This window comes from Anthonomus grandis (genome assembly GCF_022605725.1).
Source record: "Anthonomus grandis grandis chromosome 1 unlocalized genomic scaffold, icAntGran1.3 Chromosome57, whole genome shotgun sequence".
Classification (NCBI taxonomy): Eukaryota; Metazoa; Arthropoda; class Insecta; order Coleoptera; family Curculionidae; genus Anthonomus; species Anthonomus grandis.
In genome coordinates this window covers 30,301-54,051 of record NW_026088431.1, presented here as the reverse complement: position 1 = coordinate 54,051, position 23,751 = coordinate 30,301, and the positions used below count along the sequence as shown (strand labels likewise).

The 23,751-nt window shown below is 37.6% G+C and overlaps 3 protein-coding genes across 6 annotated transcripts; 1 reads left to right on the top strand and 2 right to left on the bottom strand.

Moving 5' to 3' along the window:
- The first annotated feature begins 2,811 nt into the window (after positions 1 to 2,811).
- Positions 2,812 to 3,468, top strand: LOC126749458 (uncharacterized). Its single transcript, XM_050459150.1, has 3 exons — positions 2,812 to 2,989; positions 3,041 to 3,160; positions 3,215 to 3,468. Exons 1-3 carry the CDS (start codon positions 2,850 to 2,852, stop codon positions 3,435 to 3,437), a joined length of 483 nt encoding a protein of 160 aa, XP_050315107.1. The 5' UTR covers positions 2,812 to 2,849; the 3' UTR covers positions 3,438 to 3,468.
- A 1,345-nt stretch (positions 3,469 to 4,813) lies between these two features.
- LOC126749460 (uncharacterized) lies at positions 4,814 to 5,558 on the bottom strand. The gene is made up of 3 exons (XM_050459151.1): positions 5,334 to 5,558; positions 5,148 to 5,270; positions 4,814 to 5,088 (listed from the first exon to the last, which is right to left on the bottom strand). Exons 1-3 carry the CDS (start codon positions 5,486 to 5,488, stop codon positions 4,914 to 4,916), a joined length of 453 nt encoding a protein of 150 aa, XP_050315108.1. The 5' UTR covers positions 5,489 to 5,558; the 3' UTR covers positions 4,814 to 4,913.
- A 350-nt stretch (positions 5,559 to 5,908) lies between these two features.
- LOC126749451 (zinc transporter ZIP1-like) lies at positions 5,909 to 22,276 on the bottom strand. 4 transcript variants are annotated; one of them, XM_050459143.1, is made up of 5 exons: positions 22,112 to 22,242; positions 21,467 to 21,918; positions 21,204 to 21,411; positions 20,965 to 21,145; positions 20,184 to 20,910 (listed from the first exon to the last, which is right to left on the bottom strand). In XM_050459143.1, exons 3-5 carry the CDS (start codon positions 21,400 to 21,402, stop codon positions 20,292 to 20,294), a joined length of 999 nt encoding a protein of 332 aa, XP_050315100.1. In that variant the 5' UTR covers positions 21,403 to 21,411; positions 21,467 to 21,918; positions 22,112 to 22,242; the 3' UTR covers positions 20,184 to 20,291. The 4 variants fall into 4 exon arrangements, with proteins under 4 accessions (XP_050315099.1, XP_050315098.1, XP_050315100.1 ...); XM_050459142.1 differs by lacking the exons at positions 20,184 to 20,910; positions 20,965 to 21,145; positions 21,204 to 21,411; positions 21,467 to 21,918 and adding exons at positions 5,909 to 6,206; positions 9,879 to 10,088; positions 10,144 to 11,014 and having other exon boundaries at positions 22,112 to 22,136; XM_050459141.1 differs by lacking the exons at positions 20,184 to 20,910; positions 20,965 to 21,145; positions 21,204 to 21,411; positions 21,467 to 21,918; positions 22,112 to 22,242 and adding exons at positions 5,909 to 6,206; positions 9,879 to 10,088; positions 10,144 to 11,014; positions 14,294 to 14,604.
- Between the last annotated feature and the right edge of the window lie 1,475 nt (positions 22,277 to 23,751).

Here is a 23,751-nt window from a genome sequence, read left to right as displayed (position 1 = left end):
CTTTGCGTGAATGTGATGTCATCATGAGGACGTATAGTGGACTGGTGCGGAAGGAGTGGGGAGGGAAATGGTGACCCAGACTCGGCGTCTGAAACAACGTTTTCCTCGCCATTTTGTCAGAGAAAAGCCTTTTTTGGCGTCTTTAGGGATGAAATCGATAAAACGCATCCCTTTTCAGGCCTTCGGTGGCCAAGTTTACATTCAAATGTTTCTTTTTTCGGTCCAGTAAGGACTTTTGGTAGATCTGCAACTTTTAGTCCATTGATGATGGTCCTAGAAGGACTACTAAGAAAGATATGAGAGATTTATGGTTCTGAACTAGGTCCATGGTCCCCATGGGACTGTTGAGCTTTTTTGGAGCATTTTGTATGCCTAATAATCCTAGTAAAAAAAAAATTAAATTTTTCCATAAAATTTTTTTTTAAATTTTTTGCCCTAAAAATTTTACATTTTTTCAAAAATCGTTCATAGCTCCTTTATTTTTAGGTTTACGGTTAAATACTATCCTAGATGATTTGTAGCATTTTTACTGGGGAATCCAACGGTAAAAGAAAATTTCCAGTTTGCCCAATGGTTTTCGTGAAAATTGCGAAAAACTGTTTAGAGGTTTTTTCGAATTTTCCGGAAAACTATTTCACATAGAAATAATTTTTTTGTTGCATCTGATGCGCATTGACATTCCACACAACTTTTATTATAACAGTTTTTTTCTCCTGCCAATAGTTTTCCCGGAAAAAAATAAAAACCAAAAAATTGAAAATTTTTTCATGGTCACCCCTTTGGATTTTTCAAGAGACATTTTTAGCTATAACTTTTTTTTGGTGCATTTTTGAAAAAAAACTTATTAAGCTTTTTTGAAGGATTTTAGATGTTCTATCAATATACCAAAGAAAAAAAATTAAAAAAAAAAAAAAAAAAAAAAATTCCAAAATTTCACCGAAATTGGCCAATTTTTCAAAAATCACCCATAACTCTTTTATTTTGAGATTTTCGGCTAAATGCCATTCTAGGTGATTTGTTGCATTTTTAATAAGGAATTCTATAGTAAAAAAAAATTTTCAAATTTCCCAATAGTTTTCGTGAAAATGAGGAAAAACTGTTTAGAGGTTTTTTCCAATTTTCTGGAAAACTATGATAGATAGAAATTATTTTTCTATTGCATCTGATGCGCGTTGACATTCCAAATAACTTTTATTAAAACAGTTTTTTTCTCCTGACAATAGTTTTCCCGGAAAAAAATAAAAACCAAAAAATTGAAAATTTTTTCATGGTCACCCCTTTGGATTTTTTGAGGCAGAAACTTTTAGGTATAACTTTTAATCGGTGCATTTTCCAAAAAAATTTTATTAAGCTTTTTTGAAGTATTTTAGATATTCTATCGACGTACAAACAAAAATTATTTTTTTCGAAAAAAAAATTTTTTTTTCAAATTTTTTACCAAAAATTTTCCAATTTTTTCAAAAATCGTCCATAACTCCTTTATTTTGAGATTTACGAATAAAAGTTACTCTACATGATTTGTAGGATTTTTAAAAAGGAATGCGATGGTGAAAGAAAATATTTAATTTTTTCAATAGTTTTCGAGAAAATTAGAAAAAACTGTTAACGGGTTTTTTCCAATTTTCTTGAAAACTATTTAAGATAAAAAATATTTTTTTGTTGCATCTGATGCGCATTAAGAATCCAAACAACTTTTGTTTAAACAATTTTTTTCTATAGCTAATATTTTTCTAGAAAAAAAATTAAAACTAAAAAAATTTAAATTTTCCCATGAAGGTAGAAATTCTTGGGAAATTTGCTCATAACTTTTTTCTGGTGCATTTTTCGAAAAAGTTTTATTGAGCTTTTTTAAAGCATTTTGCATGATTTATTATCTTACCAAAAAAAAAACATTTACAAAAAAAATTTTTTTCCAAAATTTTCCAAAAAACCTTCCATAACTCAGTTATTTTCAGTTTTACCACTAAAAGTTATTCTACATAATTTGCACCATTTTCACCGAGGAATCCACTGGTGAAAGAAAATCCCCTCTATTCCCAACACTTTTCGAGAAAAATCCAGAAAACCCCCTTGCGACTGCCTGGAAAATCCCCCCAAATTTTCCCCAATTTTTCAAAGCCTGGAAAGCTCAAAACCTGGATATCTTTGCTGGAGTGAACTTTAGATCCTGGAAATTTGAATGAACTTCGAAGAATACTTTCTATTCTTTCCAATACAGTTTATTTTATTGATGTAGCACACGTAGATCCAGAGAAATGAGTTCACGAGTTCCAGGTGGTCGTCCCAAGGTCTCAAGCTAAGTTGGACCACTTTTCATCCACCTGTCGTCATTTTAAGGTCAATAATTTCTCTGTTCTACCCCATATATTTGGTTCAGTGTACATTTAGGCTTCTTAAGAGTCTAGTGGAAGCTAGGGTAAAATAGGACAAATTCAATTTCTGTGGTTTTTTTCTGAAACATTTTTCTTCCAGTGTACGATCTTCTTCTTCTTACGTCCAACTTTAAAAATTCACAAGAAACTCAAACGAAAAGCAATTTACTTGAAACTTCATGGAATCATAAAAAGATCTATTGCCAATCGATGAGCGAAGATCATAAGTTAATTGGTCTATTATATTATAAATTATAATTGAAATATTCGTCGAACGTTTAGTGGACCGTAGAGTCACATAGGACCAATCAAATTCATGGTGCTGCCTTTAAACTTCTCTGCTTCTCTTCAGATTAAATATTCCCAGGGGGAACTTGGGGAAATTTCGGACCACTTCCCTCTCAAAGTACTGACGTAACTCACGAACCGTCCCCACCTTAATTAAAACCGTCATTAACGATCAAAAATGGGGTGATAATGCCGGATCAGTACAGTCAATCGGAGGAGGAGGCCCGGGCCGAATTCCTAACGACCTTTTGCGATGTGGCGGCCTTCCAGGGCCGCGTGGCCTATTGCCTGATGTCCGTTTACGCGGTCAACCCTTACGTCTTCGAATAGTGAGTACTTTCAAACCCTTTAACCACCCTCCAACGATTTTTTTGGTACAGCTTTACAGACATCAACTTCTACCCTTATTTCTTCTGGAACATGGTGTACGGGATTACGTTCATGATCGTGTCCAGGCCCAGTATGCGACCCCTGATGCCTATTCATAGGGCCACCTTTAGGTACCACTAACACTATAACACATTGCCATATTTTATGTCATAACTGGGTTTTAGCCTTCTCGGTTCGCTCTCTTTCAACTACTCGAGCCTGATGTGGTACGATTGGTTGAACGTGCATTTGGGCGAGCGTACGATTCTGCGCACCCTGGCGGCCTATTTTAGCGGTAGGGTGTTCATGGTGCACCTTATCGCTTTTATGTACCACGTGGACACCAGGTGTACCGCGGTAGACCAGAGACCGAGGAGGGAAAGCGTTTTTGAGGCGATGTACTTGTGATGGCATTAAAACCACCGTTGAACAAAAAAAACAGTTGAAAGTGTTTCAATTACAGGGGTCCAGTTGTACTCTGGGTTCCCCTGATGTACTATGAAGTAAGAAATTCATTTTCTTCTTCTTCTAAATCATTGAGCAACTCATGAGGTTATATTATAAACTAAAGTCCATACACTAAACGTGAAGATATTGATATTTCCCTCACAGGAGTGCCTGGAAGGAATAAAATAATTTGTCTCTTATTGGAAACTGAATATCTTGATTTCTAGTGGGTAAATTTTTTTAATTATTGATTTATAAGATACCCAAGGGTCCCTTAAGCAACTACTGAAAAAATGATTTAAATCAATACAGTAAAAATCAAGATATTGATTTTTCCCTCACAGGAGTGCCTGGAAGAAATTAAATAATTTGTCTCTTATTGGAACCTGAATATCTTGATTTCTAGTGGGTAAATTTTTTAAATTATTGATTTATAAGATACCCAAGGGTCCCTTAAGCAACTACTGAAAAAATGATTAAAATCAATACAGTAAAAATCAAGATATTGATTTTTCCCTCACAGGAGTGCCTGGAAGAAATTAAATAATTTGTCTCTTATTGGAACCTGAATATCTTGATTTCTAGTGGATAAATTTTTTTAATTATTGATTTATAAGATACCCAAGGGTCCCTTAAGCAACTACTGAAAAAATGATTAAAATCAATGCACTAACAATAAAGATATTGGTATTTCCCTCACAGGAGTGCCTGGAAGAAATTAAATAATTTGTCTCATATTGGAAACTGAATATCTTGATTTCTAGTGGGTAAATTTTTTTAATTATTGATTTATAAGATACCCAAGGGTCCCTTAAGTAACCACTGAAAAAATGATTAAAATCAATACACTAAAAATCAAGATATTGATATTTTTCTCACAGGAGTGCCTGGAAGGAATAAAAAAATTTGTCTCTTATTGGAACCTGAATATCTTGATTTCTATTGGGTAATTTTTTTTAATTATTGATTTATAAGATACCCAAGGGTCCCTTAAGCAACTACTGAAAAAATGATTAAAATCAATACACTAAAAATCAAGATATTGATATTTTTCTCACAGGAGTGCCTGGAAGGAATAAAAAAATTTGTCTCTTATTGGAACCTGAATATCTTGATTTCTAGTGGGTAAATTTTTTTAATTATTGATTTATAAGATACCCAAGGGTCCCTTAAGCAACTACTGAAAAAATGATTAAAATCAATACACTAAAAATTAAGATATTGAGGTTTTGCTCACAGGAGGGCCTGGAAGAAATTAAATAATTTGTCTCATATTGGCAACCGAATATCTTGATTTCGCAGTATGTTGTGCACAATAAAAATAAAAAACAACTGCCTACAAATAAATCTACTTTATATTATTAATATTTATATATAAATAATAACACACTAAACAAAAATCACAAACAAAAAAAAAATGACAAACAATTATAGAACTTAAGGCTTAGCGAGCTCGTCTACGGTGGCCACATAACTTTTGCCAATTTTAATGAGGGCCAGGCCGGAACCCACCCCACAAGCAGTGCACAGGGCCACATTTTGGGGTACCACGCTCCTGATGATGGCCCAAATCAGTACCGAACCCAAAGAGAACGTCACTGCACCAAAAGAACTACAAAAAAAAGAAAAAAACGACTATAATAGAGGTTATGTAACCCGAGGGAGCGGTACCTGTAAAGCAGTTTCTCTTTGGTAGGCAACGGGGCCAAATGGGGCTTGTTATAGAGGTACAGTCCGGTGCCCAACAGGGTGTTGAACAGCAGGATGTTGGTGATGTCCCTCTTGGGGAATATCCTGGAATTTTAAACGCGTTTTTTGAGGGTTTTTTTTTTTTTGAGGTTATAAACAAGGTCTCACCTCAGGACCAACGAGGGGTTCATAACGTTGACCGATAGGGCGGTGTAACTGAGCAGACCCTGCGCGGGGGCATAGTAAAACAACACGTTCTGAGCGTTGAGGGGCTTGAGCCCCAATTTGTCGCACAAGGTGACTTTATTAGACTCTGACGACATCACGAGGAAATTTCGGGTTTATAATTATTTCCGAAAATTATTATTTTTTTTTGATAAATGTGACAGTGACAAATAGTGACAGTGACAGTAGAGGAGCATATTGAAGCCTATAACTGAACCGACGTTGCCATATTAACAGCATTACCGAGGGCACGTTAGAACACGTTTCTGAAGCCAGATATACTCAAAAGAGTCAACTGGACCAGTTCTTCCTGGAATTGTGTAGCCTACAACGGAAGTAAACTCTTCCAAGAGAACGAAGGGACCCCCCCAAGGGAGGGCACCTCTTAAATCAGGCTTTTCCAGACATTCCTCCAGTGGACATATAACGCATCCGACCGTCCAATCCAGATCAGGATATCTTGAACAATTTTTCCTCATACGGACCTTGAAAATCGATAAATTATTAAAACACCGATAAATTACAAAAATAATTTATATTATTTGATCTAAAAATAATCATCAATGTTACCTAAAACACACAAATGACGAAATCCGTTTATAAAACAATAATACGACTTACACTATCTATCTAGGTATGTTTATTTACATATTAATATCACAATAATTGTGTAAAGTAACAATGAACTCGATTTCCAGTTAATAGACCGTCCTAGACACTAAATAATCTGCGTCGTCACTTCCCAGTGCTCCTGGTGCTCTTCATCATGGTGGTGATGATGGTGATGCCCTTCACCATGCGAATGCTCATGACCAACTGGAAAATAAATTAGCTACAGTTTTGTGAACTTGCACTATTCAAACGCCTTGACATTCGAATGAATATTGAAGAGTAACTCACGATCTTTCGAATAAAGTTAATTTTATGAACGTGGCATCAGTAGAACCAGAGAAATCGGTTGCGGAGTTCCAGTAGGACGTCCCAAGGTCCCATTGACATCAAGCTAATTTGAAATGCTTGTAACTCATCAATGGATGATCCGATTTGGAAAATTTAAAAAGTATTTGGTGGGCAATCAGTAGATAAACAACTTTAATATCAATGATAATGCTCCTAACAGGACTACCAAGAGAGATATAAAAGGATTTCGGTTCAGAACCAGTCTCATAGAGACCACGGAACTTATAAGCTGGATATCTTTGCTGGAATGAACTTTAGACCCTGTAAATTTATATGAAAATTGTAGAATACCTTCTATTCTTTCCAATACAGTTTATTTTATTGGCGTAGCACAATCAGGTATAGAGAAATTGAATCTGGAGTTCCAGGTGGACGTCCTAAGATCCCACTGACCTCAAAAAAAATTCAAATGCTCGCAACTCATCAACCGATGATCCGATTTGGAAATTTTAAAAAGTATTTGGTGGGCAATCAGTAGATAAACAACTTTAATATCAATGATAATGCTCCTAACAGGACTACCAAGAGAGATATGAAAGGATTTCGGTTCAGAACCAGTCTCATAGAGACCGCCGAACTTATAACCTGAATATCTTTGCTAAAATGAACTTTGGACCCTGGAAATTTATATGAAAATTGAAGAATACCTTCTATTCTTTCCAATACAGTTTATTTTATGAGCGTAGCACAAGCAGGTACGGATAAATCGGATCTGGAGTTTCAGGTCAACATCCTAAGATCCCTCTGACCTCAAAAAAAATTCAAATGCTCGTAACTCATCAACCGATGATACGATTTGGAAAATTTAAAAAGTATTTGGTGGACAATTAGTAGATAAACAACTTAAATATCAATGATAATGCTCCTAACAGGACTACCAAGAGAGATATGAAAGGATTTCGGTTCAGAACCAGTCTCATAAAGACCGCGGAACTTATAACCTGGATATCTTTGCTAAAATAAACTTTGGACCCTTGAGATTTATATGAAAATTGTAGAATGCCTTCTATTCTTTCCAATACAGTTTATTTTATGAGCGTGGCACAAGTAAGTATAGAGAAATCGGATCTGGAGTTCCAGGTGGACGTTCGACGATCCCACTGACCTAAAAAAAAATTCAAATGCTCGCAACTCATCAACCGATGATCCGATTTCAAAAATTTAAAAAGTATTTGGTGGGCAATTAGTAGATAAACAACTTTAATATCAATGATAATGCTCCTAACAGGACTACCAAGAGAGATATGAAAGGATTTCGGTTCAGAACCAGTCTCATAGAGACCACAGAACTTAGAAGCTGGATATCTTTGCTGGAATGAACTTTAGACGCTGGAAATTTATATGAAAATTGAAGAATATTTTCTATTCTTTCCAATACAGTTTATTTTATTGGCGTAGCACAATCAGGTATAGAGAAATTGAATCTGGAGTTCCAGGTGGACGTCCTAAGATCCCACTGACCTCAAGAAAAATTCAAATGCTCGCAACTCAGCAACCGATGATCCGATTTGGAAAGTTTAAAAAGTATTTGGTGGACAATTAGTAGATAAACAACTTTAATATCAATGATAATGCTCCTAACAGGACTACCAAGAGAGATATGAAAGGATTTCGGTTCAGAACCAGTCTCATAGAGACCACAGAACTTAGAAGCTGGATATCTTTGCTAAAATGAACTTTAGACCCTGGAAATTTATATGAAAATTGTAGAATACCTTCTATTCTTTCCAATACAGTTTATTTTATGAGCGTGGCACAAGCAGGTACAGAGAAATCGAATCTGGAGTTCCAGGTGGACGTCCTAAGATCCCACTGACCTCATGAAAAATTCAAATGCTCGTAACTCGTCAACCGATGATCCGATTTCAAAAATTTAAAAAGTATTTGATGGGAAATTAGTAGATAAACAACTTTAATATCAATGATAATGCTCCTAACAGGACTACCAAGAGAGATATGAAAGGATTTCGGTTCTGAACCAGTCTCATAGAGACCGCGGAACTTAGAAGCTGGATATCTTTGCTAGAATAAACTTTAGACCATGGAAATTTATATGAAAATTGTAGAATATTTTCTATTCTTCCCAATACAGTTTATTTTATGAGCGTGGCACAAGCAGGTACCGAGAAATCGGATCTGGAGTTCCAGGTGGACGTCCTAGAATGCCACTGACCTCCATAAAAATTCAAATGCTCGTAACTCGTCAACCGATGATCTGATTTGGAAAATTTAAAAAGTATTTGGTGGACAATTAGTAGATAAACAACTTTAATATCAATGATAATGCTCCTAACAGAGCTACCAAGAGAGATATGAAAGGATTTCGGTTCAGAACTAGTCTCATAAAGACCGCGGAACTTATAACCTGGATATCTTTGCTAAAATAAACTTTGGACCCTTGAGATTTATATGAAAATTGTAGAATGCCTTCTATTCTTTCCAATACAGTTTATTTTACGACTCTAGCACCCGTAGATCCTAAAAAATCGGCTGAAGAGTTCCAGTAGGGCGTCCCAAAATCCCACTGACCTCAAGAAAAATTCAAATGGTTGTAACTCATCAACCCCTAATCCGATTTTAAAAATTTAAAAAGTATTTAATGCGTAATTGATAGGACTAAACTTCCATTCAATGATGATCATTCTCGAACGATTTACAAACGAATAACCCAATGATCTTTGTCTCTTTTATCACGAATTTCTTGCTGCAGTTTTGTTTATTTAATGTTAAGTGGATAATAATCTCTATGATTGTAAACTTGACCCGAATTGACTGAGTGTCGTGTGCATTTATTTACTTCAATAAACGGTACAATCAAGCACTTTCCCGTACGCCGTTCTAATAAAAAACGAAAAGGAAATAATTTGATTTCTATCTTTTACAACGGTGACCGCCGGTGACCTTATACGCGGTGCACCATATAGGAAAAAACTTTTGCTTTTGCTTCGAATGGCGTCACGTGATCGGCCGTTAGCCTACTTTCTATCACGGTACCACGCCGGTCATTTTGTTTATATTTCCTTTAAAAAAATATATATATAAAATTAAATCGCGATACGGTTAATGAACTTTACCTTTAAACGATTACCCGCGAGCACGCACTTGTTTATTGGGAAACAATGGGCGGAAGGTGTACCAGATGAATTGAGACAGTCGGTATAATATATGCCACGCCTTCAAATAGTCCCAAGGTATCATTTCTGGTTATAGAAAACGACATTCCTACTGTACAGATCACTTGAAAATGCCCCGCGGTAGTACCGTAGAGATTGAAGGCCAAGTGACTGGGGAAGAAATGGTGGATATCTCAGCTTGTGTTGGCCCAAGGAGGTTCATTATTGGTCGAGCATTAAGACCCAACGGTTTTCTTGCCTCTTAAGTTTATTTCATGATCGTAAGTCATTTGGGGCCAGAGATATCATCCTGTATGGAGTGACAGGACCCACTTAACCTTAAAACGACTGTAACTCCTCAAATTTTATTCCGATCCGAACGATTTATAGTCCAAAACAGTTGCAAATCACTTACTTATCGCCTGCAAAGCGAACATAACAAAGAACCCGGCCAATATGGCGAGCAGCTGCCATAGCCCGCTGTGTCTATTGTCCCTTTCCCTGGATAGTACCTCGAAAAACACCACGTACAGCAAGGTACCGGCCGCCATGCCTTGCAAGACCACGCAGTAGAGGTTCTCCTGGTTGCTCTCCAAGTCACTTAAAATAATCCCTATGCCGATACCTGGAAACCTTATGATTATTAGCCTTCCGACGGTTTTAAACGAGTTGAAACTCACCTAAAGGCGTGACCACCGCGAAGGTTCCGATATAGAGCACCACCAGCATCGTTTTGGTCTTGGAGGTGACCAGTTCGATGCCCACGCAGAAGGCGATGACCAGTTTATGGGTGGCGATCGCCCCAAAGAAGTACCACACCTTCTGGACGCTTCCCTCCAACCCCACGGCCAGGCCCTCGAAGATTGCGTGGAAACTTAAGGCCAAAACGGCAAGGAAACCGCTAAAGGAGTTCTTAATGGAGTCGTCCATCACGTGATGACTGTGCCCTCCCCCGTGCCTCTCCGTGTCTATAGTGCTCTGCGAGTTGAGCAACTCCTTGTTCGAGTTGGAAATGAAACTGATGTTGCCGTCGTCGAATTTCGTCAAGGTCACCCTCGGTATGGTCATGTTATCGGTTTTCCTCGAGCTCGAGCACCGCATCGATAACGAACGGTGTAGGCCCTCGTTATGGACCTTTTGGTCTAGGAACAAGTGCACAGCCTCCTCCACCAGATAAACGAAAAAGAACCCGAGACAGAACACCAGTTCGGACAGGGGCATCCCTTTCAGCACCGGCAGGTCGGGCACCAGCACGTTTTTCTCCTCCAACGAGGCGAAGAGCTCTCGCACCTCCGGTTGGAGATGGATGAAGGTGGTGAAGAGCAACACCCCGCCGCCGAAGCACAGCAGGAGGGACAGCAGCAGGTTCTTGTCTCCGTCCAGGCATTTGAAGGTGGTGAGTTTGGCGAGGCGTAAGGGCAGGAGGCCCAGGAGGAACGAGGAGAGACCTAAGACCAGCATGGCGACCACTTTGGCAACCAGCAGGTCGTTTTGGGAGTCCATGGTGGTGGCGTCGCGCTCGGTTGTTGTCTTCAGTCTAGTTCATTTTACCTGCAAGCACAATTGGAAATTTAGGATTTCCTAATGGTAATGGAGAGCCACTGTGCCTGGGATTCTAATAAGGCACGGAACTCAAAAGCTGGATATCTTTGCTCGAAAGTACTCTAGATCCTGGAAGTTTATATGAATCTTGAAGAATACTTTCTGTTCTTTCCAATAAAGTTTATTTTATGAGCGTAGCGCAAGTAGGTCTGGAGAAATCGGATCTGGAATTCTAGGTGGACCTCCTAAGGCCCCACTGCCTTCAAGCAAAATTGAAAGGCTTATAACTCATCAACCGTTGATCCGATTTCGAAAATTTAAAAAGCATTTGCTGGGCAATCAGTAGTACTACAACTTGTATTTCATTCATGATTGTCCTAAAAGGACTACCAATGGAGATATAAGAGGATTTCGGTTCTGAACCAGTCCCATGAGGACCCTGGAGCTCAAAAGCTGGATATCTTTGCTGGAATAGACTTTAGGCTTTGAAAATCTTTATGAACATTGAAGAATACTTTCTGATCTTTCCAATACAGTTTATTTTATGAGCGTAGTACAAATAGGTCCAGAGAAATCGGATCTTGAGTTCCAGGTGGACTTCCCAAGGCCCCACTGACCTCGAGCAAAATTAACAGACTTATAACTCATCAACCGTTGATCCGATTTTAAAAATTTAAAAACTGTTTGGTGAGCAATCAGTAGTACTACAACTTTTATTCCATTCATGATTATCCTAAAAGGACTACCAATGGAGATATAAGAGGATTTCGATTCTGAACCAGTCCCATGGGGACCCTGGAGCTCAAAAGCTAGATATCTTTGTTGGGCTGAACTTTAGATTTTAGAAATTTATATGAATATTGAAAAATACCTTCTATTCTTTCCAATAAAGTTTATTTTATGAGTGTAGCACAAGTAGGTACAGAGAAATCGGATCTGGAGTTCCAGGTGGACGTCCCAAAACCCCACTGACCTCGAGCAAAATTAAAAGACCTATAACTCATCAACCGTTGATCCGATTTTGAAAATTTAAAAACTGTTTGGTGAGCAATCAATAGTACTACAACTTTTATTCCATTCATAATTATCCTAAAAGGGCTATCAATGGAGACATAAAAGGATTTAGGTTCTGAACCAGTCCCATGAGGACCTTGCAGCTCAAAAGCTGGATATCTTTGCTGGAATGGATTTTAGACTTTGAAAATCTGTATGAATATTGAAGAATACATTCTATTCTTTCCAATAAAGTTTATTTTATGAGCGTAGCACAAATAGGTCCAGAGAAATCGGATCTGGAGTTCAAGGTGGACCTCCCAAGGCCTCACTGACCTCAAGCAAAATCAAAAGACTTATAACTCAGCAACCGTTGATCCGATTTCGAAAATTTAAAAAGTATTCGGTGGGCAATCAGTAGTACTACAACTTTTATTTTATCAATGATGCTCCTAGAAGGGCTACCAAGAGAGATATAAGAGAATTTCGGTTCTGAACCAGTCCTATGGGGACCCTGGAGTTCAAAAGCTGGAATGTTTATTGGGATGAATTTTAGACTTTGCAAATTTGTATGAATATTGAAGAATACGTTCCATTCTTTCCAATAAAGTTTATTTTATGAGCGTAGCACAAGTAGGTCCAGAGAAATCTGATCTGAAGTTCCAGGTGGACGTCCCAAGGCCCCACTGACCTCGAGAAAAATTAAAAGACCTATAACTCATCAACCGTTGATCCGATTTTGAAAATTTAAAAACTGTTTGGTGAGCAATCAGTAGTACTACAACTTGTATTTCATTCATGATTGTCCTAAAAGGACTACCAATGGAGATATAAGAGGATTTCGGTTCTGAACCAGTCCCATGAGGACCCTGGAGCTCAAAAGCTGGATATCTTTGCTGGAATAGACTTTAGACTTTGAAAATCTATATGAATATTAAAGAATACTTTCTATTCTTTCCAATAAAGTTTATTTTATGAGCGTAGCACAAATAGGTCCAGAGAAATCGGATCTGAAGTTCCAGGTGGACCTCCCAAGGCCCCACTGACCTCAAGCAAAATTGAAAGGCTTATAACTCATCAACCGTCGATCCGATTTTGAAAATTTAAAAAGCATTTGCTGGGCAATCAGTAGTACTACAACTTGTATTCCATTCATGATTGTCCTAAAAGGGCTACCAATGGAGATATAAGAGGATTTAGGTACAGAACCAGTCCCACTGGGTCCCTGGAGCTCAAAAGCTGGATATCTCTACTGGAATGAACTTTAGACCCTGGAAACTTGTACGAATATTGAAGAATACTTTCCAATACAGTTCCTCTAAGCTTTCTAATATTAATTGTTTCATTTTAAGAGAGCCATCAGGTCTGGGATTTTAATTTGATTTGACTGCTAATAAGGCAATTAAATTTGAATTAATTCGCCATTATTTTGGAATTTTTGACGTTTGATTCTCGTCTCATACAAATGCCCCGTTTAACGGTAGTTTATGCAGATTATATGGCATCAATAATGCATGAAGGAGACATGAACGAGAACGCCTTTTATTATTATTATTAATATCAAATTATTTACATTACTGTACCAACTGTAATATAAATAAATACCAGTTTACCTTCGCCACAGTCTTTTGTTTATAACTCTTGTTACGTCACTAATGGGTTTCAAAAATGTTCGCGTTGCCTTGAATAGTCGTTATTAGAAACGTCTTTTGCGGCACAGGTATATTGGGGCGGACCGTCCACGTTTACAATAAATGCCCGTACCTCAAAAACTAATCAAAGATGTAGGGATTTTTTTTCGTGAGGATTGTCTAGGAAAGATGAGCGCCTCTAACCATTCGATTCCCATGATGGTACCCCAAGTGGTTCTCTGACAAATGGAAGGAGAATCTGCACCAATCGCCTGGAAAAAGTAAAAGTTTTCAATGATCACCTTTTCCTCTCACATCAGTGCTTCCCAGAATCGGTCACTTTCAACTGTTCAAACCTGAACAGGATGGACAGTACCCGATTAACCCATGTGAACTTTAATTTATGTGACTCAGGTACAGACTCCTGCTGCTGAATCATTCATTTGTTGTAACAGAAAAAAAATGTGAGGAAGCCACGCAAATGCCTTGTGAATATCTTAATTTTATAGTGAATATTCATCAATGCAATAACAACGTATTATGACCATAGAGGTACCATTATTTCACAGGGAGATGAATCCCTTTAAGCCCTCAAAACTGTTGGTACCATCGGAAAGCTTCATAAAAAAAAACAAAAGGTACCAGAAACAAATAAGGTACTTACATGCAACAAATCCGCTTCTAGTTATTAGCACCTGAATGAACCGCGGCACAACATATACATACATATACACAAACACACACAAAAACCGACGAGAAGATCAAGTAAAAGCGATGCGGGTACTTTCGCGCGTGGTACTGCCAAATGTACTGAGAGGAGGTACTACTAACTGGCCGTCGTCGCTCGCTTAAAGAAAAAGGGTCATTTAATGTGTACGTACGTAAGTACCGCTTCCAAGGTCGATTTGGAAAATACACCGATTGGTGCAACCACAGTTGTGGTTTATAAAAAGAAGTGATTCCCTTTTTCCTATATTTTTTCGTGTGGGTGTAAATTACGGGTCTGCCGTGGGAATTCATGTAGGTATAGATAATATAAAACAATAACCGGCTTATTGCGTTCTTGGAACCCGATTGATGGTCTATACATAAATTAACGTGAAAATGTCGTTTTGTTACCAAGTAATTGTCTTATGAAATACCTGTTATCGCAAGTGAGTTATTTGCGGCTTGGTGCAAGCGGTTTATCATCCCAAGTTGTTGCTTTTTTTTTACATTGAATGCGGCTAATGCTTTTGTACGTGTTTAAGTTGACCTCCAAGCAAATATCAGACGGTTCTAATACTTCTATAGCTAAAAAGCCGGATGTTTCCAACATTTTAGCTTGGATTGATCTAAACTCGAAACATTTTGTAGAAAATCCTTCTGTTAATCATTCGCTTTTTGTTTCATGAAAATCCATTCACTAGTATTTGAGTTATTGGACTTTGAAGTGAGTGGTCACCTTGAAGACCAAATGTCTTTTTGAGACATTGTTGCACATAAAACTAAATATTTCCAAAATTTATGCTTGGATTAACTTGGAATCTACAATACTTCTACAGAACTCTTATGGGAATCATCTACTGTTTATTTTATGAAAATCTATCCATAATTTATTGAGATATTGGACTTTAAAGTGAGTGGTCACCTTGAAGACCAAACGTCTTCCTTGGACCCCACTGCACTCAAACCTGGATATTTCCAACACTTTTGCTTGGATTAACTTGGAATCTACAATACTTCTACAGAACTCTTATAGGCATCATCTGTTTTTTATTCCATGAAAATCCAGCAATAATTTATTGAGCTATTGGACTTTAAAGTGAGTGGTCACCTTGAAGATCAAACGTCTTCCTTGGACCCCACTGCACTCAAACCTGGATATTTTCAACATTTTTACTTGGCTTGACTTGGAATTTACAACATTTCTACAAAACTCTTATAGACATCATCTGCTTTTTATTTCATGAAAATCTATCAATAATTTTTTGAGATATTGGACTTTGAAGTAAGTGGTCACCTTGAAGACCAAACGTTTTCCTTGGACCTCACTGCACACAAACTTGGATATTTCCAATATTTTTGCTTGTATTGATTTAGAATCTACAACACTTCTACAAAACTCTTATAGCCATCATCTACAGTTTATTTCATGAAAATCTATCCATAATTTTTTGAGATATTGGACTTTGAAGTGAGTGGTCACCTTGAAGACCAAACGTCTTCCTTGGACCCCACTGCACACAAACGTTGATATTTCCAACATTTTTGCTTGTATTGTTTTAGATTCTACAATACTTCTACAGAACTTCTATAGGCATCATCTACTGTTTACTTCATGAAAATCTATCAATAATTTTTTGAGATATTGGACTTTAAAGTGAGTGGTCACCTTGAAGACCAAACGTCTTCCTTGGACCCCACTGCACTCAAACCTGGATATTTTCAATCTTTTTACATGGATTGACTTGGAATTTACAACATTTCTACAAAACTCTTATAGACATCATCTGCTTTTTATTTCATGAAAATCCATCAATAATTTATTGAGATATTGGACTTTAAAGTGAGTGGTCACCTTGAAGATCAAACGTCTTCTATGGACCCCACTGCACACAAACCTGGATATTTCCAACATTTTTGCTTGGATTGACTTGAAATCTACAATACTTCTACAAAACTCTTATAGGGATCATTTACTCTTCATTTCATGAAAATCTATCTATAATTTTTTGAGATATAGGAGTTTAAAGTAAGTGGTCACCTTGAAGACCAAACGTCTTCCTTGGACCTCACTGCACACAAACCTGGATATTTCCAACACTTTTGCTTGGAATAACTTGGAATCTACAATACTTCTACAGAACTCTTATAGGCATCATCTACTGTTTATTTCATGGAAATCTATCCATAATTTCTTGAGATATTGGACTTTAAAGTGAGTGGTGACCTTGAAGATCAAACGTCTTCCATGGACCCCACTGCACACAAACCTGGATATTTCCAATATTTTTGCTTGTATTGACTTAGAACTTACAACACTTCTACAAAACTCTTATAGCCATCATCTACAGTTTATTTCATGAAAATCTATCCATAATTTTTTGAGATATTGGACTTTGAAGTGAGTGGTCACCTTGAAGACCAAACGTCTTCCATGGACCCCACTGCACACAAACCTGGATATTTCCAACACTTTTGCTTGGAATAACTTGAAATCTACAATACTTCTACAAAACTCTTATAGGGATCATTTACTCTTCATTTCATGAAAATCTATCCATAATTTTTTGAGATATTGGACTTTGAAGTGAGTGGTCACCTTGAAGATCAAACGTCTTTTTTGGACCTCACTGCACACAAACCTGGATATTTCCAACATTTTTGCTTGGATTGACTTGAAATCTACTATACTTCTACAAAACTCTTGTAGGCATCATTTACAGTTTAGTTCATGAAAATCTATCAATAATTTCTTGAGATATTGGACTTTAAAGTGAGTGGTCACCTTGAAGACCAAACGTCTGCCTTGGACCTCACTGCACACAAACCTGGATATTTCCAACATTTTTGCTTGTATTAACTTAAAATCTACAACACTTCTACAAAACTCTTATAGCCATCATCTACAGTTTATTTCATGAAAATTTATCCATAATTTCTTGAGATATTGGACTTTGAAGTGAGTGGTCACCTTGAAGACCAAACGTCTTCCTTGGACCACACTGCACACAAACCTTGATATTTCCAACATTTTTGCTTGTATTGTTTTAGATTCTACAATACTTCTACAGAACTCCTATAGACATCATCTACTGTTTATTTCATGAAAATCTATCAATAATTTTTTGAGATATTGGACTTTAAAATGAGTGGTCACCTTGAAGATCAAACGTCTTCCATGGACCCCACTGCACACAAACCTTGATATTTCCAACATTATTGCTTGTATTGACTTAAAATCTACAACACTTCTACAAAACTCTTATAGCCATCATCTACTCTTTATTTAATGAAAATCTATCCATAATTTTTTGAGATATTGGACTTTGAAGTGAGTGGTCACCTTGAAGATCAAACGTCTTTTTTGGACCTCACTGCACACAAACCTGGATATTTCCAACATTTTTGCTTGCATTGACTTCAAATCTACAATACTTCTACAAAACTCTTATAGCCATCATCTACAGTTTATTTCATGGAAATCTATCCATAATTTCTTGAGATATTGGATTTTGAAGTGAGTGGTCACCTTGAAGATCAAACGTCTTTTTTGGACCCCACTGCACACAAACCTGGATATTTCCAACATTATTGCTTGTATTGACTTAAAATCTACAACACTTCTACAAAACTCTTATAGCCATCATCTACAGTTTATTTCATGAAAATCTATCCATAATTTTTTGAGATATTGGGCTTTAAAGTGAGTGGTCACCTTGAAGATCAAACGTCTTTTTTGGACCTCACTGCACACAAACCTGGATATTTCCAACATTTTTGCTTGGATTGACTTGAAATCTACTATACTTCTACAAAACTCTTGTAGGCATCATTTACAGTTTATTTCATGGAAATCTATCCATAATTTATTGAGATATTGGACTTTAAAGTGAGTGGTCACCTTGAAGACCAAACGTCTTCCTTGGACCACACTGCACACAAACCTGGATATTTCCAACATTTTTGCTTGTATTGACTTAGAATCTACAGTACTTCTACAAAACTTTTATAGGCATCATCTACTGTCTATTTCATGAAAATCTATCCATAATTTTTTGAGATATTGGACTTTAAAGTGAGTGGTCACCTTGAAGACCAAACGTCTTACTTGGACCCCACTGCACACAAACCTTGATATTTCCAACATTTTTGCTTGTATTGACTTAGAACTTACAACACTTCTACAAAACTCTTATAGCCATCATCTACAGTTTATTTCATGAAAATTTATCCATAATTTCTTGAGATATTGGACTTTGAAGTGAGTGGTCACCTTGAGACCAAACGTCTTACTTGGATCCCACTGCACACAAACCTTGATATTTCCTACATTTTTGCTTGTATTGTTTTAGATTCTACAATACTTCTACAGAACTACTATAGACATCATCTACTGTTTATTTCATGAAAATCTATTAATAATTTTTTGAGATATTGGACTTTAAAGTGAGTGGTCACCTTGAAGATCAAACGTCTTCCATGGACCCCACTGCACACAAACCTGGATATTACCAACATTTTTGCTTGTATTGACTTAGAACTTACAACACTTCTACAAAACTCTTATAGCCATCATCTACAGTTTATTTCATGAAAATTTATCCATAATTTCTTGAGATATTGGACTTTAAAGTGAGTGGTCACCTTGAAGACCAAACGTCTTTCTTTGACCGCACTGCACACAAACCTTGATATTTCCAACATTTTTGCTTGTATTGTTTTAGATTCTACAATACTTCTACAAAACTCCTATAGACATCATCTACAGTTTATTTCATGAAAATCTATCCATAATTTTTTGAGATATTGGACTTTAAAGTGAGTGGTCACCTTGAAGATCAAACGTCTTTTTTGGACCTCACTGCACACAAACCTGGATATTTCCAACATTTTTGCTTGGATTGACTTGAAATCTACTATACTTCTACAAAACTCTTGTAGGCATCATTTACAGTTTATTTGATGAAAATCTATCCATAATTTTTTGAGATATTGGACTTTGAAGTGAGTGGTCACCTTGAAGGCCAAACGTCTGCCTTGGACCTCACTGCACACAAACCTGGATATTTCCAACATTTTTGCTTGGATTGACTTGAAATCTACTATACTTCTACAAAACTCTTGTAGGCATCATTTACAGTTTATTTGATGAAAATCTATCCATAATTTTTTGAGATATTGGACTTTGAAGTGAGTGGTCACCTTGAAGGCCAAACGTCTGCCTTGGACCTCACTGCACACAAACCTGGATATTTCCAACATTTTTGCTTGCATTGACTTAGAATCTACAATACTTCTACAAAACTCTTATAGCCATCATCTATAGTTTATTTCATGGAAATCTATCCATAATTTATTGAGATATTGGACTTTGAAGTGAGTGGTCACCTTGAAGACCAAACGTCTTTCTTGGACCACACTGCACACAAACTTGGATAACTCCAACATTTTTGCTTAAATTGACTTGAAATTTACAACATTTTTAGAGAACTCTTATAGGAATCAACTGCTTCTTATTTCATGGAAATCCATGCATAATTTTTTGACATTCTGGGATTCAAAGTGACCGAACGCCTTGACTAAAGATCGATTTTTCCTAATAATTCATATTAGACAGCCCGCACCAATAAAACAATTGCAATTAAACACGTTACGAGTCTGCATGTTTGCACAAGGATGTAGATTTCATTGTTCCATGCTATCGGGATTTGAATTCTACTTTATAGGGAATAAACGTCCAAGAATCATGAATATACCTGGAAACGACTGCCTGGAATAAATGATTTCCTTATTTCAATAGCAATTTGGGTGTGAATTGCACTTTTGGAGGTTAACATAAGCAAAAAGCGTGGTAAAAAGTACTATATTAAAAAAATATAAAATATGACCCACTCAGTTGGACTTAACCTAATATATACAAAGAGATCAAGATTTAACTAGGCCCAGTGAGGGACCTATTAAATAACGGTGATGCCGAACATACAAACGAACCCGACCAGGACGCTGAGGTACTGCCTCAGGCCGGATTTGCGTTCGTTCTGTAAAATCTCGAAGAACACCACGTACAACAGGGTCCCGGTGGCTAATCCCTGCAAGAAAACGGACACCAAATCGGCCGAGGCGTATCGCAAATTGCTGATCGCCATTCCGACCCCGATTCCCATCGGACTGACCACCGCGAACGTGAACACGTAGACCAGTACCAGGATCGTACTCACTTCCGCGGTGACCAGTTCGACCCCGATACAAAAGGCGATGACCAATTTATGAGCAGCCACCGCCCCGAACATGTACCAAACGTTCCCGGCGCTGGATTCCAGCCCCACCGACAGCCCCTCGAACAACTCGTGGATCGATAACGCTAAAACGATCAACAAACCCCGCATCGCTTTCACGGTAGAGTCGTGGTGGTGGTGGAGCGAGTGCGTGTGCGAGTGCCCCGCATGCTTTTGTTTCCTCGGGTCCTCTTGCACGATCGCCTCTTTGATGGAGGGACGCGGGGTGTTGTTGTCCTCCCCACGTCTGATCGACAAGGTGCGGATCAAAGGCGAGAGAGGTTCCGTGGATTTCTCTTGCCTGAAAAGTGACTTTTTGAGTGTCTTAGTGGGCCGATTCTACAGGGGGGCGAACCTGTGCAAGTAGATGTGGACGCACTCCTCGACAAAGTACATCAGAAAGAAGCCGAGGCACATGAGCAGCTCGGCATAGTGGATCTCCATGTTGGGGGTCAAGTTTAGGCCCTCGAAGGTCTCGTTCACTTCGGGGAGCAGGTGCAGAAAAGTGGTGCACAGCAGCACTCCACCCCCGAAGCCTAGATAACGAAAGTTGAATGAAAATTGCGCTATAGTGGTGAAAAAACGAGCACCTACCCAGGAGCATTTGGACGTATTGGTTGGCCCCCTTGTTGTCTCCCTCCGGGTCGTTTCTAGTGAGCCATTTTGTGATCTTCAGGGGCAAACAGCCCAGTGTAAAAGAGCACATGAAGAGCACACACATCGCCACAGCTTTGGCCACATTGGGGCTGCCGCTCGCGCCATCTGACGAGTGACTGTGACGCACCACATCCATATTAAATCACTTCAAAAAAAAATTTATACCAAGATCGGTATTGATCAAACTACTTGCCACTTACGTTATGACGATAGAAATATCTTTGTCCTTACACGGTCGGACGTTATCTGAGATATAATTTTATGAAATCAAGAGGTTTTATAATCGCGTATTAATTATTTCGAAAAAACTAGTTACAGATCGGAATAACTAATTAGTTAATCGGATATCGAGACACCTGGTCAATCTGGGGGATGTCCCAGGAAGTGCCTTGAGGGACACTAAGTAAACCTGACGGGTTCCAAGGGACTCCCGTGAGTGCCTTTAAGGGAACCCATAAAAGTTCAGGGGCAAAATCGCCGCTACCAAATGGAACATCGGGTATACCAGTTACGTAACAGACGATCACCGACAAGATGAACTTTATTTATTATAAGCTATTTTTAGTAACACACATTGGAATTTTTAATTAATTAATTAAGGTGTCAATCGAGTTTAAGGTCAGGGATTCGTTGTGCGGCAAAACCATTATACCTGAAAACAGAAACGTCGTTTGTTTCACCGTGACAAGTGACAGCTCGCACGCTTTAAAACTATGATAGCGGCCCTCGATTGTTTTTTTTTTTTTTTTAAACATATTTCCGCTGTAAAACAATTGCGCAAAAAAAAAAACAAAAGACAAAAATCAAAGTGCGACACAATTTACTTATATTCAAGGATTTCTTACCTACTATTTGAGAGACACACCGCGAATGATGATACTCGTATCTTAACTACATAGATACGAGGCGGATCTGCCGGTATTTATATCTGCCAAGAAATGCCAAGGCACTCGTGTATCTGTGTACTTATAGATACCGCGCGATGATATCTGAGATCAGATTTATTTTTAATACAGACAATAAACAAGATAAGTGTGTATCTTTCACAGATATTCACGGTTGGAACAATGAAATCTATATCCTTAAGCAAACATCCAGGCTCGTAACGTGTCGCGTTTAATTGGGACAGACCGGTCTAATGACGGCCAATTACGTTTTATTGGTGCGGGCCATCTAATATTCATTTTTGGAAATATTGAGATTTAGTCACGTAAGGCGTTCGGTCACTTTGGACCCTAGAATGTTAAGAAATTATGGATGGATTTCTATGAAATAAGACGCAAGTGATCCCTAAAAGGGTTGCCGACCAAATGTTGCAGATTTCAAGTCGATTCAAGCAAAAATGCGAGAAATATCCAGGTTTGTTTGCAGTTGGGTCCAGGGAAGACCTTTGTCCTTCAAGAAAATCAAACGTCTTCCGTGGAACCCATTGAGACAAAGCTGGATAATTCCGAGATTTTAGTTTGGATCCACTTGAAATTTACAATATTTATACAAAACTCTTAAAGGAATCCTCTGCTTTTTATTTCATGGAAATCCATCCATAATTTTTTAAGATATTGGACTTTGAAGTGAGTGGTCACTTTGAAGACCAAACGTCTTTCTTGGACCCCACTGCACACAAAGCTGGATTTTTCCAAGATCTTAATTTGGATCAACGTGAAATCTAGAATATTTATACAAAACTCTTATAGGAATCATTTGATTTTTATTTTATGGAAATCCATCCATAATTTTTTGAGATATTGGACTTTGAAGTGAGTGGTCACCTTGAAGACCAAACGTGTTCCTTGGACCTCACTGCACACAAAGCTGGATATTTCCAAGATCTTAATTTGGATCAACATGAAATCTACAATATTTATACAAAACTCTTAAAGGAATCATCTGCTTTTTGTTCCATGGAAATCCATCTATAATTTTTTGAGATATTGAACTTAGAAGTGAGTGGTCACCTTGAAGACCAAACGTCTTCCTTGGACCTCACTGCATACAAAGCTGGATATTTCCAAGATCTTAATTTGGATCAACGTGAAATCTACTATATTTATACAAAACTCTTATAGGAATCATCTGCTTTTTATTTCATGGAAATCCATCCATGATTTTTTGAGATATTGGACTTTGAAGTGAGTAGTCACCTTGAAGACCAAATGTCTTCCTTGGACCTCACTGCACATAGAGCTGGATATTTCCAAGATCCTAATTTGGATCAACGTGAAATCTACAATATTTATGCAAAACTCTTATAGGAATCATCTGCTTTTCATTTCATGGAAATCCATCCATAATTTTTTGAGATATTGGACTTAGAATTGAGTGGTCACCTTGAAGACCAAACGTCTTCCTTGGACCTCACTGCACACAAAGCTGGATATTTCCAAGATCTTAATATGGATCAACGTGAAATTTACAATATTTATACAAAACTCTTATAGGAATCATCTGCTTTTTATTTCATGGAAATCCATCCATCATTTTTTGA

What these genes read in the sequence shown, in the direction of transcription:
- LOC126749451 (XM_050459142.1), bottom strand. Translation starts at nt 10,966, where the DNA reads ATGGACTCCCAAAACGACCTGCTGGTTGCCAAAGTGGTCGCCATGCTG. An exon ending in CGCGGTGGTCACGCCTTTAG is followed by an intron (nt 10,089 to 10,143) that starts GTGAGTTTCAAC and finishes TAAGGTTTCCAG; the next exon opens with GTATCGGCATAGGGATTATT. An exon ending in GTTCGCTTTGCAGGCGATAA is followed by an intron (nt 6,207 to 9,878) that starts GTAAGTGATTTG and finishes TTTATTTTCCAG; the next exon opens with TTGGTCATGAGCATTCGCAT.
- LOC126749460 (XM_050459151.1), bottom strand. Translation starts at nt 5,488, where the DNA reads ATGTCGTCAGAGTCTAATAAAGTCACCTTGTGCGACAAATTGGGGCTC. An exon ending in AACCCCTCGTTGGTCCTGAG is followed by an intron (nt 5,271 to 5,333) that starts GTGAGACCTTGT and finishes TTAAAATTCCAG; the next exon opens with GATATTCCCCAAGAGGGACA. An exon ending in AAAGAGAAACTGCTTTACAG is followed by an intron (nt 5,089 to 5,147) that starts GTACCGCTCCCT and finishes TTTTTTTTGTAG; the next exon opens with TTCTTTTGGTGCAGTGACGT.
- LOC126749458 (XM_050459150.1), top strand. Translation starts at nt 2,850, where the DNA reads ATGCCGGATCAGTACAGTCAATCGGAGGAGGAGGCCCGGGCCGAATTC. An exon ending in AACCCTTACGTCTTCGAATA is followed by an intron (nt 2,990 to 3,040) that starts GTGAGTACTTTC and finishes TTTTTGGTACAG; the next exon opens with CTTTACAGACATCAACTTCT. An exon ending in ATTCATAGGGCCACCTTTAG is followed by an intron (nt 3,161 to 3,214) that starts GTACCACTAACA and finishes ACTGGGTTTTAG; the next exon opens with CCTTCTCGGTTCGCTCTCTT.